The sequence below is a fragment of the Gossypium hirsutum genome, chromosome A08 (genome assembly GCF_007990345.1).
Source record: "Gossypium hirsutum isolate 1008001.06 chromosome A08, Gossypium_hirsutum_v2.1, whole genome shotgun sequence".
Lineage (NCBI taxonomy): Eukaryota > Viridiplantae > Streptophyta > Magnoliopsida > Malvales > Malvaceae > Gossypium > Gossypium hirsutum.
Window position 1 is genome coordinate 71,957,160 of NC_053431.1, and position 14,563 is coordinate 71,971,722.

The 14,563-nt window shown below is 33.2% G+C and overlaps 1 protein-coding gene across 1 annotated transcript; it reads right to left on the bottom strand.

Annotated features, from left to right (window-relative positions):
- Positions 1-427: 427 nt before the first annotated feature.
- On the bottom strand, positions 428-4,335 carry LOC107946237 (pyridoxal reductase, chloroplastic). Its single transcript, XM_016880478.2, has 8 exons — positions 4,011-4,335; positions 3,677-3,905; positions 3,441-3,534; positions 3,219-3,342; positions 2,952-3,053; positions 1,749-1,900; positions 1,540-1,633; positions 428-1,073 (listed from the first exon to the last, which is right to left on the bottom strand). Exons 1-8 carry the CDS (start codon positions 4,137-4,139, stop codon positions 888-890), a joined length of 1,110 nt encoding a protein of 369 aa, XP_016735967.1. The 5' UTR covers positions 4,140-4,335; the 3' UTR covers positions 428-887.
- Positions 4,336-14,563: the final 10,228 nt, after the last annotated feature.

Sequence of the window (14,563 nt, forward strand, 5' to 3'; positions counted from 1 at the left end):
CTCATTTCTCTTCAAGCTTCACCATTTTTCGTTGTTTTATTGTAAAATCACTTCTTCAAAGTCATATTTGAATCATTTTTCATTCTCCAGAGTTTGAATTTTAGTATGAGAATATTAAGCTAGTGAAGGAAAGCGGCATTTTTATAAGAGTTTTTTTGTCCCGAGTTTTAAATGAATAAAAAAACGTAAATATCCAGAGAAAAAAACTTATATGAGCAAATTTTGTCGGAAACCAACCGAGAATCCACTTTTTATTTATTTATTGTTAATATATTAATAAGAGGGAGAAGAGACTGTCCCCGTGTTCAAACCCAAGATTAAATGTCAATTGTAAGAATACGAATCCTTTGCTACTACTGCTTAGTTTAATTTACATTAACTCACTTTTTTAACTAGTTAACTTCAATCACAAAATTAATTTAAAAGGTAAAACAATGAGAAGTATCTGTTTCAATATCTAAATCAATGAGAATTTTTGGTTAGCAGATAATCAAATTCTAGCACAAGCTAATAACTTAGAAAGAAAACTAGTTCTCCCACCTTAAAAAGTTTTGCTCAAGAACAAATTTGCAACTCTAAAATTATGATTCACTGAAGGCTATTATGTTTCATTTACAATCTTTTTGCTTGTAAAATGCATGCATTTCCTGTATGTCAGCTTCAAATTTGGCTACATATTTGCTCCAACCCTCCCTTTTTTCTCTCTGTTAGCATATGCCGGATTTAAGGAATCCCCAGGCTCTTTTAGTTGATAGAAATTCTGCCCCCATGATCTCTGATTGCTTTAGTTTGTGCCCCCATAATCGTTCTGTTTCCTCAAGAACGCTATGGCATTGGATCAAAATTCCATATGATATCCAAGTGAAAATGTTGCGATTCTAAACTGTTTACTTTGTCTGGAAAATGTTTTGGATCATTCTTCGTGGTGATTCCTGAGCCGCATAATCTAACTGAAGCAGCTCATTTGAACTTAGGCGCCATCCGAGAGCACCCAGATTTTCCTCTGCTTGTTTCACTGTTTTGACTCCAGGTATTGGAATGGTACCTTTACAGATGCACCAGTTTATTGCTACCTGCAAATGGCAATGCATTTAGGTCTATAAACTGATAAAAGCAACATACTTTCTACATTCCTGCCTTAGATTTCAATTACAAATGCACTTGGTAAACATAACATTTGGAAAGATTTCTTTATTTCTCTTGCTTTATGATTGTTAGAGAATCTCTTCCTCCTTGGATAACATCACTAAAAACGTTTCAATCTGGTGATCAATTGGACTTCCAATATCTTGCCAAATGAAATCGGGACATGCCACACTTAATAGGAGAAAGAAAGAAAAAATACAAACTGTTTAAGGTCTCTAAACACAAATGCAAACGCACTCTTTCCAAGGAACAAACTTAAAAACATATGGTCGAATATCTAACTACACAATTCAACTAATAAATTATAAGGACCTAAAAAGTTCTAAATTTTGAAAGGTGGAGCTAAGTATACTAGAAAAAATAGTTGTGAAAAAAAGTTAACATTATAAGTACCTGAGGTATGGTTTTGCAGCGTTTTTCTGCAATTTCTCGTAAGGAAACAAGCAAGGGCTTCAACCCTGGAAGAACTTGCTTAAATAGAAGGCCCCTGAGAGACAACAAAGATTATCATGAAATAAGCACTCACCTAAGCATTGAGAGGAGCCTTCAAAATCATTTTACCATATATCCTTGAAAGTAATAAGCAGTAGCATTTCTAGTACCTGGGCCCTTGTGGAAGTCTGGAAGGTGTATATTTCCCAGTAAGCATTCCAAGTCCTAGAGGACTATAAGAAATCAGGCGGATTTCAAGACAGTCACAAATATTCTTAATCTCCATCTGATCTTCTCCCATGCTTAGTAGAGAGAATTGTACCTGTAATTGGGGTAATTCTAGAGGTAAACCTTAAAATCACAAGAACCACCCAAACGATTTCTTAAGTTATATTATGTAACCTGGACTTAGGAGAAAGGATTTGAATTTCAAATTTAGTATAAATTGTATGAAGTACATAATTAAACATTCATGAATTTGCTAGATGTCTACTTAATGGTGAATTAAAAATTCATCTTTTATACCCTTATTGGATCTTAACTAACTTCTCCATTGTGTGTGCATTCCTTTTTCTTTCAATTTACATTAAAAATCATACCAAATCCACTCTTTCAAACACATCTTCCAAACATAGCATAAATGACAGTGTTGTACTTTAGCTAGATAGTCTATCGTTTAGACTTAATATGAGAGATTGGTTGGTGCAGGGTTGGATTCCAAAAGCAAAGTTAGATATGATCAACGTGTTGACTTATAAACCCATATTTACATAAACATCTTGTCCTCCACTAAGAAGGAAAATGCTATATGCAAATGGGTTACCTACCATTATACCAATAAACTTAACTGCTTTAACTCACTTTTTACAGAAACGAAGAAAACAAAAAAGCAAATGAACTTGTGTTTCACCCAATTCAACATATTTCTATCATTGCATTTCCTTGGAGTTGGGATTAGGGTGAAGTGATTTAGACACTCTGTGATGTATGTGAAAGTGACTATCTTTAAACCACAACTAGTCTTAAACAGAGACTTTGTGTAGTTAAGAAAATGCATCCATGAGGAGCCATGGACATTGAGAGAGATTAAAAGCTTAAAAGATTAGTTGAAGTAGAAACAGATGAAAATCACAAAATCTGAGGTGATGGCAGCGGGGGCCTAGGGGGTTATAGTGGCACATATTTGATGCATGGAGAATAGGTATGGGTTCTTGGTTAAACATTTTAAGGTAACCAAATATGAAAGATAACACAAGGAAGAGAAGGAATAATGAATGCAGCGGTTCTTCATTCTACTACCTGAAACACAAGAATAAAAAAACTAAAATTCCTTGTAACAAAGAAAAGGAGAAGAAGGTGTGAATTGCCTCTACCTGAGCTGAGCAGAGTGGGACTCCTCGGGCTTTAAGGTAATCATGAATCTTTACGAGCTGTTTGGGTCCATAATTGCTAACTCCAACAGCTTTAACTAAGCCCTGCAAATTATATAAAGTAGATTTTCTTCTTATATGTTTGTTATGTAGAATGTAGAGCTCTTAACTTTTTGCAGTTCAAGTTAATTCTTGGACAAACTTTCATATATGCTAATGAAATATGATGATCTCATTTTATAGTAACTGAAATATCATATGTTGGTTAACCTTCTCATACATTGCCACTAAACCATTCCAAAGTGCCAACTCTTGTGGGGGAGCATAGTTTGCAGTAGACCAGTGTAATTGTCCTATTCCGATTTGTTCAATCTGCATTCGATCCCGAGAGGCCCTGGAAAAACAGTTCTTAATCAAATTTAATGATCACAACCTTTCAGCCAATTGTGCCACAAAGAGGATCACTTTTATGGAACCCATTAAATAGCAAACCTGCAAGCTTGAACAAATTGCCCTGATGTTAGACGCCATGGGTAAGCTGCAAACTTTGTGGCAATCACAATCTCATCTCGTATCCGTTTTTCCCCTGAGATTGCAAACAATATTCAAACTTAAATATCAGAATGGTAAGATTAACAATCTCTATTGTAATATAGGGATCCTAGTTTTTATCAGCTACTGTGATTTGTAAACCCAGATATAAAGATTGAAAAAGAAATTTAAACAACCTTGAAATTCTCTAATGAACTTCCCTAAAAGCTTTTCACTCTGTCCGTTGAGTCTGCCAGTCCCATAAGAATCGGCGGTGTCAAAAAGATTGATGCCATTCTCCACGGCAAGATTAAAAACCTGTTGAAGTTGAGAATCCATTGAAGGTTGATAACCCCAGAGAAGCTGGTTTCCCCATGCCCACGTCCCAAACCCCATTGGAGAAACAGTCAAAGGACCCATTTTCACCTGCCCAGGAAACCCATCACTGAAACACATGAGACCGGATAATATCAAATTAGAAAGGAGAACCTGTACTCGAGTGTAGACATGGTTAAGTATTGGAGGGAGTACCTTTTGCCATGGCCAGAAGAGAGGGGGCTTGAGAGACTTGAAAGGTGAAGATGGGAGATAGAATTGATTAGAAGCACTGAGACAGATAATGCAAGCTGACGGGACTGAGTTTGAGAGAGTCATCGCCATGTTCTCATACACTCTAGCACTTGAGAAAAAGCATAAAGTCAGTGGAGTGCATTGTTGGTTACGGATATGCCTTCTTGATTTTTTTTTTGTTTTTTGAGCGAAGCCTCCTTGCGGTTGGAATTGAAACTTGGAAAGATCACGATTGTCCCACGCATGGTCGTTGCTTGCATTTCTTTTTTAGGTATAATGACTTTACTCATTTTGTAATTTTATTCTTTTACTTTATTTTATTGTCATTTTTGGTCCACAGCCTTTAAAATTTGGTTAATTTACTTGCTTTTGGATGAAAAATATACTGAACTATTAAAATTCTAACGGCAATGATGTGATCACTCATATGGCAATCTATGTATAATTCATACAAATAAAAAAATTAAAAATAATTTTTTTAAAAAAAATCATAAAAACTTTTAAAAATTTATCCATATTAGTAATGAAGTATACGTGAAATGTCACACGAGTTACCATGTCAATGTTATTAAAATTTAACAGTTCAGTTAGTTTTTTCTATCCAAAAGCAAATAATTTGACTACATTTTAAAGGTTAAGGACTAAAATAATTAATGAAAAATAACAAAATGAAAAAAATCAATAAATGTTAGACGCTAAATTTATTGTTATAATTTTTTTAAGAGGTCAAGAAATTGGTAAAGGTTTGAATTTTGAATTTTGTATAGGTTTTATATGATCATAACAACTTGTTCGCTACATTTAAATTTAATTGTTAAAATGTATGTTGTTTTAACACTGTTTTTCGTTACCAGGGTGGTTATTTGGTTGGGTTTTTGGTGGCTAGGGGTTTGTCTTGTTCGGGCATTTTCTGTGGTGGATATGGAGGTGAATTTGGTGGCATTGGTGGTGAAGATGAAGCGTGGCAACTTCATGCTGATGAAGGGGCAACTACAATTGATACAAGTCTTTGCTTGGTTGGGACTTTCTTGACTACTACCGTTATTCAATTCTAGACTATACACACGACTTTGGCCACTCCTTGGCATCCTCATGGGAGAATTTCAATATCGGATCAGAGTGAGAAAGGATACCTATTCGAATTCTATTATGCCATTGATATCAACAGGGTGATCGATGGCAATCCATGGACATTCAATAAGCATATCCTAGTTTTACATAGACTTAAATCGGGGGAGGATCCGTTAAGGGTGCCATTGTACTTTGTCAATTATTGGGTTCAGATTCATGATCTTACGATGATATTGATGTCTGAAAGTATGGCAAGGCAGTTTGGGGCCTTGTTGGGATCTTTTGTGGATTATGATGCGAAGTTAGTTAGTAAGGGTTTTGGAGAGTATATACAGATTCGGGTACAGATTGACATTCAAGCACCTTTGAAAAGGAGGAAGAAGATCGCCTTGTCACATGCTCATTCCGTTTATGCTAGATTCCACTATGAACAACTGTCATTCTTCTGTTTTTTATATGGTCGTTTGGGGCACGGTGAGGGCTTCTACCTTATTCGGATCGTATATGGCAAGAAGGAGATACCGTTTGAGTTGGATCTTTCCATTAAGGCGATACCTCGACAAGTACAGGTGGTGTAACAATCCATTTTCAATGAAATCGGAACAGTGGTTTTGGGACAACAAATCTGAGTCAAAAAGAAAATTTATTTTAATATTATTGCATGGTCTGCATTATGATACGGATAACATATGAAAATCTCATTAAGAAAATTTTTACCGATTACATGCTTAATTGTGGAGAGGACCAAATTGCATAAAATGCAAAAGTTGAATTCTAGTAGCTATAAGTATCAAATAGCTATGGAATTCAAAACTTGAGGTAAGAATATGGCAATTAGACCATTAAATAAAGTTAGTAGTATTTATGGTGATTCATCCATGGAAATTTAATTATAGAAAAGGATGAAATTGAAAAGTTAAAAAATTTAAAGATGATAATTAAATTAAAAGAAAAAAATCATATTATTATCATCTTCTCCAAATTTCTATGGAAACCCTAGGAAAGAGAAAAGAATTCAAGAAAGCTTAATTAGGTAAGCAATCTTGTCCAGTTTTTAGTAATTTTTACATTTCCAAGATCGTAATAACCTAATCTGTAATACCTCTAACCCGTATCTGTCGTCAAAACAGGGTTACGGAGTATTACCGAAACTTTCAGAACATTTACAAATAATTCACGTTAATTACTATTCATTTACTGAAATTATTCATAATCTCCCTTGAATGGACCCTTGAGGCCCAAATCGAGTATTAGAATCGAGTTGGGACTTAATCGAGAACTTAAGAATTTTTCACAAATTTTCTAAAATTTTCCTAGGTGCAGGGCTCACACGTCCATGTGGTCTAGGAGCACGCCCGTGTAAGCCCAAGACACGCCCATGCTGCAGGCCATGTTCGACCCCGTGTAATTCTCTGACTTGTGCCACACAGCCAGCCACACGGCTAGCCACACGCCCGTGTGAGTAGGCCGTGCGATCAATTTAATTTTCAAAAATTAAATGCAGGGTTCACACGCCAAAACACATGCTCATGTCTCTATCCGTGTGCTCAATTCTAAGCATTCTGTTTCTCGAATTTGTGTTATCCGGATCTATATAAATGAATTTAATCATCAATTTACCACATTTCATATTTATTTGGAATCAATTTACGTCCTAGGAAAATTACCATTTTGCCCCTAAACTTTTCATAAATTCCAATTTTATCCTTAAGCTCGGAAAATAAAATTCATGCAATTTACTCCCTATTCCAAGCCTAACCAAAATTTCAATATACAATTTACAGCACATATATTCTATAAATTTCAAATTTTTTCTTCAACTTTCACAACTTTACAAATTAGTCTTTAAATCATATTTTTATCAAAAATCACTTTGTAAAAGTTGTTTATCTATCAACAATCTTTCATTTTCTACCATAAATTTCTAATTTTCAGCATATTCATCCATGATATAAATTCTATACTTTGATAACTTTTCAAATTAATCCCCCAAATAGATATATCAGACTATCTCAATTACAAAAATATCAAAATTACTAAAAACAAGATAAATAAACTTTTCCAATTAAGCCAAGAGAGATTGTTTTCTCTTTCCTAGGGTTTCTTGGGGAAGAAGATGACATAAAATAAGATGTTAATTTCTTTTTAATTATTTATCATCTTTTAATTATTTCTATTTCCAATTTAGTCCTTGCCTTCATATAAGGTGTAACACCCATAACTCGTATCCGTTGCCCAAATAGAGTCATAAGGCATTATAGAATAAAACATAATTCCAAACAATTAAATACATATTTATATATATAATTATTCATATAATCAAGTCTCGAAAGTTAAATCAAATCATTTACATAAACTAATACAACTTTTAAATTTGGACATTGCATGTCATATGTAAAAATAAATAGACGTACATTCACAAGTAACAGTATAAAATATAATTTGCATCAACAATTTCAAATCTGCGGCATTAACATAGTAATCTATACATATCTCACATGATTTACAATTTATTACTATTAAAAGCAATTACTAGGTTATAAACCAACTCACTATATTTCTTGGTTTAATCGGTCAATACATGTATATCATTATACACATTCTCAACTTACACATAGTTAATAGATTTCTTTAGCCACATACTAAGATAAATAGCACTCATAAACATGGACACCTTGCATGCATTCAAGACACGTAGAAAATTACTTAATAAAACAAATCAAAGTGTCAAGTGCGCATGTCTTAAATTAATTCATAAATGAACACCTACTAAATTCATAATTTGTATTAACTCAATGACATTCATAAAGAACCATATGACCGAGTGTACATATCATCATGATAAAATTATGTATTATGACTACACCCTTGATATAGACTCAATGTAAAACCAAACATTTATTTATAACTGAATCATCACATATACATACATGGTGGGCAATTACCCATATGCCAAAGCCACACTTAACATTAAAGCAATAAATACATACCAAATAGTCGACTAAATTAATCATGAACCACATGCATCATTTAGCACTTAATAATAGAATCTATTTAACTAGTATACTTTCATCCGTCACTAATTATCACATTCCATAATTTTATCATAAACGAATTAAGTATACCTAAAATATACTATCATAACCGAACCTCATTACTATAAATTACTCACGTATACAAGACTTCTACTATCATTTTATCAACAATCAAGCTTATTAATATGTTTCATTTAAAGACATAACAAATTAAGGCTAAACATAGTAATCAGCCTCACCTTTCTAATTCGTATTAGAATGAACACAACCAAGGTAATCAACCATACTTATGATCGATTTCTTCAAGCTTCAACTAAAATCATTAATCAACTTCTATGTAGAATCACATAACACATGAGATATTCGTTCATAGCACATAGCAAAATAACCAAATAAACTTAAACCACAAATGTGCCACAACAAAAAATCTAGCATAAAATTAAGCCATTTTCGCATGGCCTTATACATAACCAAAGTTCATTATTTCAAAACAAAATCCCGCCTATACATGCCATAATACGAGTTTGATTATTTAAGTACCGAAGCTGTAAATAGTGTGATAGACTTTGCTGACGATCCCCGAGCTTGTAACTTGAATCCAAAATCTATAAAACAAAGAATCATATACACAAAGTAAGCTAACATAGCTTAGTAAGTTTAAAGCAAATAAACAATTCCAAGATATAATCGATTCATTTCAAGTTAAGCCGAATTGTATTAACGATGCCAATCTTAACTTCGAACTTACAAGTGAAATAAATGATTGCATTCATATGCATAATACTACCATAGCCGAATGCTATCACAACCATATTAACCAAATGTAAAATCAACTTTCTAGGTTAAAATATCCCTATACAATCAAACACATGTATATACTTATTCACATAAGCTCAAGAATTCAACTAATAATATCATGTACATTTAGTACTAGTATGCCCAAACACATATATGATCACATATATACATATATATATATCCAAAATTAATTCTATAATATTCATAACGTTTGTTCATATCAAATATACTTGTTTATTTCATATATATATATGTCCTTTGCATCACATAAAACTTATCAAATTTCAAGTCTCACATATACCTTATTAACAATAGATAATAAGCTAAACCATACCTGCCTTTTTAACTCATTTGCACATTCGGTCGCAATTTACCTTTGCCTGATGAACCATTCGGAATTGGATAGGACACTCGGATAATTACACAAATCGTACAACTCCAATGTCCCAAACGTGGTCTTACATGTAGTCACATATCGGTGCCACTGTCCCAGACAGGGTTTTACTCGTAAACACATATTGGTATCACATATCAATGCCATGGTCTTACTCGCACACATGTATAGGAATCCTATGTCATGACATATGTATCCTAACTATTCCTAAGGTTCATACGGGGCTTTCGAACATCGTAACTCGATCAAAACCAATTTGGAGATATAGTAGCCAAGCTTGATCATATTCGGCTATAACTTATATATGTTCATACAATTCATACCAGCATATAATTTAACATTTAGCTACAATTAAATACGTCTATTTGCTTATAAACTTACCTCTGACGTTGTAAAAAGATACGGGGCTGCTAGTCGACAACTTTCATTTTTCCCCAATCCAAATCCAATTTCTTTGGTTCTTGATCTTGATTTTAAATTGGAAGATGGCCAAACTAGGTTTCTTTTCTTTTCTTTCTTATTCGGTTTATGAACAAAGATAAATAATGAATATGATAACTTTGGTTTTTAATTAATATAAGTTTATTAACTAATTTACATATTTAACCTTTATAATATAATATAAAACCATTATAAACTTGGCTATTACCGCCCACTATATATGTTAATGGTTTAATTGCAACATAAAACCTCCATATTAAAAGAACAATCACTATTCGGCCTTTTTTAGAATTAACTACCAAAATTTCATTTTATGCGATTAAGTTCCTTTATTTAATCGGACACCTAAACGACAAAATTAAATCACGAAAATTTCACAGATATCAATTCACACAAAATAAACACAGTAAATAATTTTTAAATATTTTTTACTCAAATTCGTCGTCCCGAAACCACCGTTCCGATTACGGTCTAAATCAGGCTGTTACATAAGGGCCTCAAGTTTTGAATTCCATAGCTATTTAATCCTTTTAGGTACTAGAATTCAACTTTTTCACTTTATGCGATTTGGTCCTTCCCATAATTAAACACATAATCGATAAATTTTTTTTTATCAGACTTCTCACATGACATATCTATCATAATACAGACCATGCAATAAAATTAAAATAAGTTTTATTTTTGGCTCGGATTTGTGGTCCTGAAACCACTATTTTGATTTCACTAAAAATAGACTGTTACAAGTCTCCCCCTTTAAGGATTTTCGTCCTCGAAAATCTTACTAGTAAAGAGGTTCGGATATTGCTTTCTTATGGTATCCTCTGGTTCCCAAGTAGCTTCTTCAATACCATGTCGTTGCCAAAGAACTTTTACTAATGTTATCCTTTTATTTCTTAAATCTTTTGTTTCTCGAACTAATATCTTGATCGGTTCTTCACATATGTCATATCAGATTGAATCTTTACGTCTATTGGAAAAATAACATGTGAAGGATCTGATTGATACCTTTGTAGCATAGACACATGAAAAACATTATTAATTCGATCAATTTCTGGCAGTAAAGCTAACCGATATGCAACAGGTCTAATTCTTTCTATGATTTCATATGGTCCAATAAACCGTGGACTTAATTTTCCTTTATGACTAAATCAGAGAACTTTTTTCCAAGGTGATACTTTCAAGAATACCTTGTCACCAACCTAAAATTCTATTTCTTTCCGTTTAAGATCAGCATAGAACTTTTGACGACCAAAAGATGCTTTTAAACTGTCCTGAATTATTTTCACCTTTTCTTCGGTTTCACGGACTAAATCAACTCCGTGTAACCTTTTCTTACTGAGTTCTGTCCAATACAATGAAGTTCTACATTTGTGACCAAATAGAGCTTCTTACGGTGCCATTTTGATACTGGACTAATAACTGTTATTATAAGCAAATTCAATCAAAGACAAATATTTTTCCCAATTACCTTCAAATTCAAGTACACAACATCGAAGCATATCTTTCAAGATCTGTATTATACGTTCAGATTGACCATCTGTTTGAAGATGGAATGTAGTGCTAAAATACAATTGTGTACCGATAGCTTTTTGTAATTTACTCCAAAATCAAGATGTAAATCGAGGATCTCTATCAGAAATAATGAAAACAAGTACTCCATGTAATCTAATGATCTCAGAGACATATAATTCAGCCAATCTATCCAAAGAAAATCCATACGTATCAAAATGAAGTGTGCAGACTCTGTTAACCGATCAAAAATTACCCAAAGGACATCTTTTTTCTTTGGAGAAAGAGGTAGCCCTGATACAAAATCCATGGTAATTCTTTCCAATTTCCATTCCGATATCGTAATGGCTGTAATAATCCCGAAGGCAACTGATGTTCAGCTTTTACTTGCTGATATATTAAACAATTGGATACAAAATCAGAAATATCTTGTTTCATTCCCGGCCACCAGTACATCTTTTTCAAATCATTATACATTTTATTACTTCCAGGATGTATAAACATGTTATCATTATGAGTTTCATTTAAAATCTTCTGTCACAAATCTGAATTCTTTGTTACACATAATCTTTCTTTAAACAACAAAAAACCATCAGTCCCGATCTAAAATTCTAAATCAGGAGTTGATTCACACTGAATCTGTTTTGCTTGTAAATTACTATCATCTTTTCGAGCTTCAGTAATCTGCTGTAAAAATGTCGGTCTAGCCTTTAATTCAGCTATGATTAAACTATCAGCAGATAACATCAATTGAGTATTCAGAGCTCACAAAGCAAACAAGGATTTTCTACTCAAAGCATCTGCAACCACATTGGCTTTTCTTGGATGGTAGTTAATAACCAGATCATAATCTATCAATAATTCAAGCCACTTACGTTGTCTCAAATTCAATTCTTTCTGTGACATCAAATACTTCAAACTTTTATGATCAGTGAATATGTGACATTTTTCACCAAATAAATAATGCCGCTAAATTTGCAATGCAAACACTATGACTGCCAATTCAAGATCATGTATCGGGTAATTTCTTTCATGTGGTTTTAGCTTTCTTGAAGCATAGGCTATTACTTTACCTTTTTGTATCAAAACACAGCTTAAACCATTTAACGATGCATCATTGTAAATTATAAATTCCTTAACCGATTCAAGTTGAAATAACACAAGTGCTTCTTCCAATAAGGCTTTCAATCTATCAAAGCTCTATTGATATTTATCAGACCACTCAAATTTCACATCTTTTTGCAACAATTGAGTCATTGGAGAATCTATCATCGAAAAACCTTTTACAAACCTTCGATAATATCCAGCAAGTCCTAAAAGACTTTGGACTTAAGATACATTCTTTGGTGGATTCCAATTGACAATAGCTGAAATTTTATTTGGATCTATTCGAATACCCTCTGCAAACACAAATGTCTAAGAAAACCAACTTCTCGTAGCCTAAATTCACATTTAATGAATTTGGCATGGATAAGTCATAATTTATACATATTTTTATCCCATGCTTAGCACATTTTTGGATGAATTATCATTAGATTTGTGGAATTTGATGCTCCCAATCCTTTAATTCATGTTTTATACTTGGGTGAGCATAGGAGAGTAAAAAGAGCGAGAAACGGGCCAAAAATGGAGAAAATGGGCCAACGTGGGAAATCAACACAGCCTGGACTTCCTCACACGGGTAGGCCACATGCTCGTGTCTATTTAGCAGACTTTAACACAGCCTAAGCCACCCCACACGGGCATGTCACACGGGCGTGTCTCTGTCGGGCCCAAGTCTAGTTCTATTCGAAAAAGGCTAATTTTTAGGGTTTTGAAGCATTCTAAAGCCTATATAAGCACCCTAGAAGAATACCTAAAGGGAGGAGGCACCTAGAGGCGAATGAACGGAGTGGGAGGCAAGGAATTACTTGAAGAAAGCCGATTGATCCATCTCAGAAGTCGAATTTTCCTTCAAGACTGAAGATCTCCCTTCAATTTCCTTCAGGGGTTTTTTTAGGTTTCTTTATGTTTTGTTATTATTATTCTTCTGAGATGTTTTCTTTTACACATATGAACTAAATTCCCTAAATACCTAAGGGGGATGAAACCTAAGACAAATCTTGTTACTATTTTCTGAATTATATGATAAATACTTGATTTGTTCTTAATTATGTGTTCTTAATTCTTGCTTTAATATTCTAGTGTAACGCCCCCACGCCCGAGACCATCGCCGGAGTCGAGCTTGAGGGGTTACCGAACAATATTTATCAAATTAAGAACTTCAAATCATTTATTTCTACATTCACAACTTTTTAACTACCCGCCTCACAGTTACAAGAAAAATCATATCTCGAGTTACGAAACTCAAAATCTAGATCCGTAAATTTTCCCTAAATCTAGACTCATATATCTATTTACTAATTTTTTTCTAGAATTTTTGGTTGGGCCAATTAGTACAGTTTATTAGTTAAAGTCTCCCATGTTTCAGGGTTTGACTGCTTTGACCTCTGTCTATTACGAATCAGATATTTCTCTATACAGAAATTAAATGACTATGAGGTTTGTTTCTCTTAAAACTAGACTCAATAAAGAACCTGTACATATAAATAACAACTTCTAATTATTTTTGTAAAATGTATTATGAATTTTTAAAGTCAGAACAGGGGATCCAGAAATCACTCTGGCCGTGTTTCACAAAAGTTTAAATATCTCATAAATTATAATTTATATGCCTGTTTTGTTCAATCCACATGAAAATAGACTCATTAAGCTTCAATTTCATAACTTACTCATCATTTATTTCCATTTATACTATTTTTAGTGATTTTTCAAATTCATGTAATTGCTGTAGCAATATTCTGTTTTAAGGCAAGTTTTATCTTTCCATGAATTTTTATGAACTAGATAACCTATTAAACTTCCATAATATCAAACATGACCTAAATTAGCCATCACCATGACTTATCAATATCAAACATTTTCTCAACCAAACATGGCCATATCATAAAATTATTTACACAAAATAAGTATATTGCTATACATGCCATACTTAAGTTTTACAAGCCATTTACCTAGATGAAAGTCCTTTGGATACTGTGATCGAACCTTCGACCCATCCCGATTCCCGAGCTGGCTTGTTCAAAACTACAGTAAATGAAGAGGAGGGAGTAAGCATAAATGCTTAGTAAGTTCATATGTAAATAACAAGTAACATAACAATACAAATATACCCAACAACTTTAGCATGGTATCACCAAAACATATATCACATTTCTAAACATCAT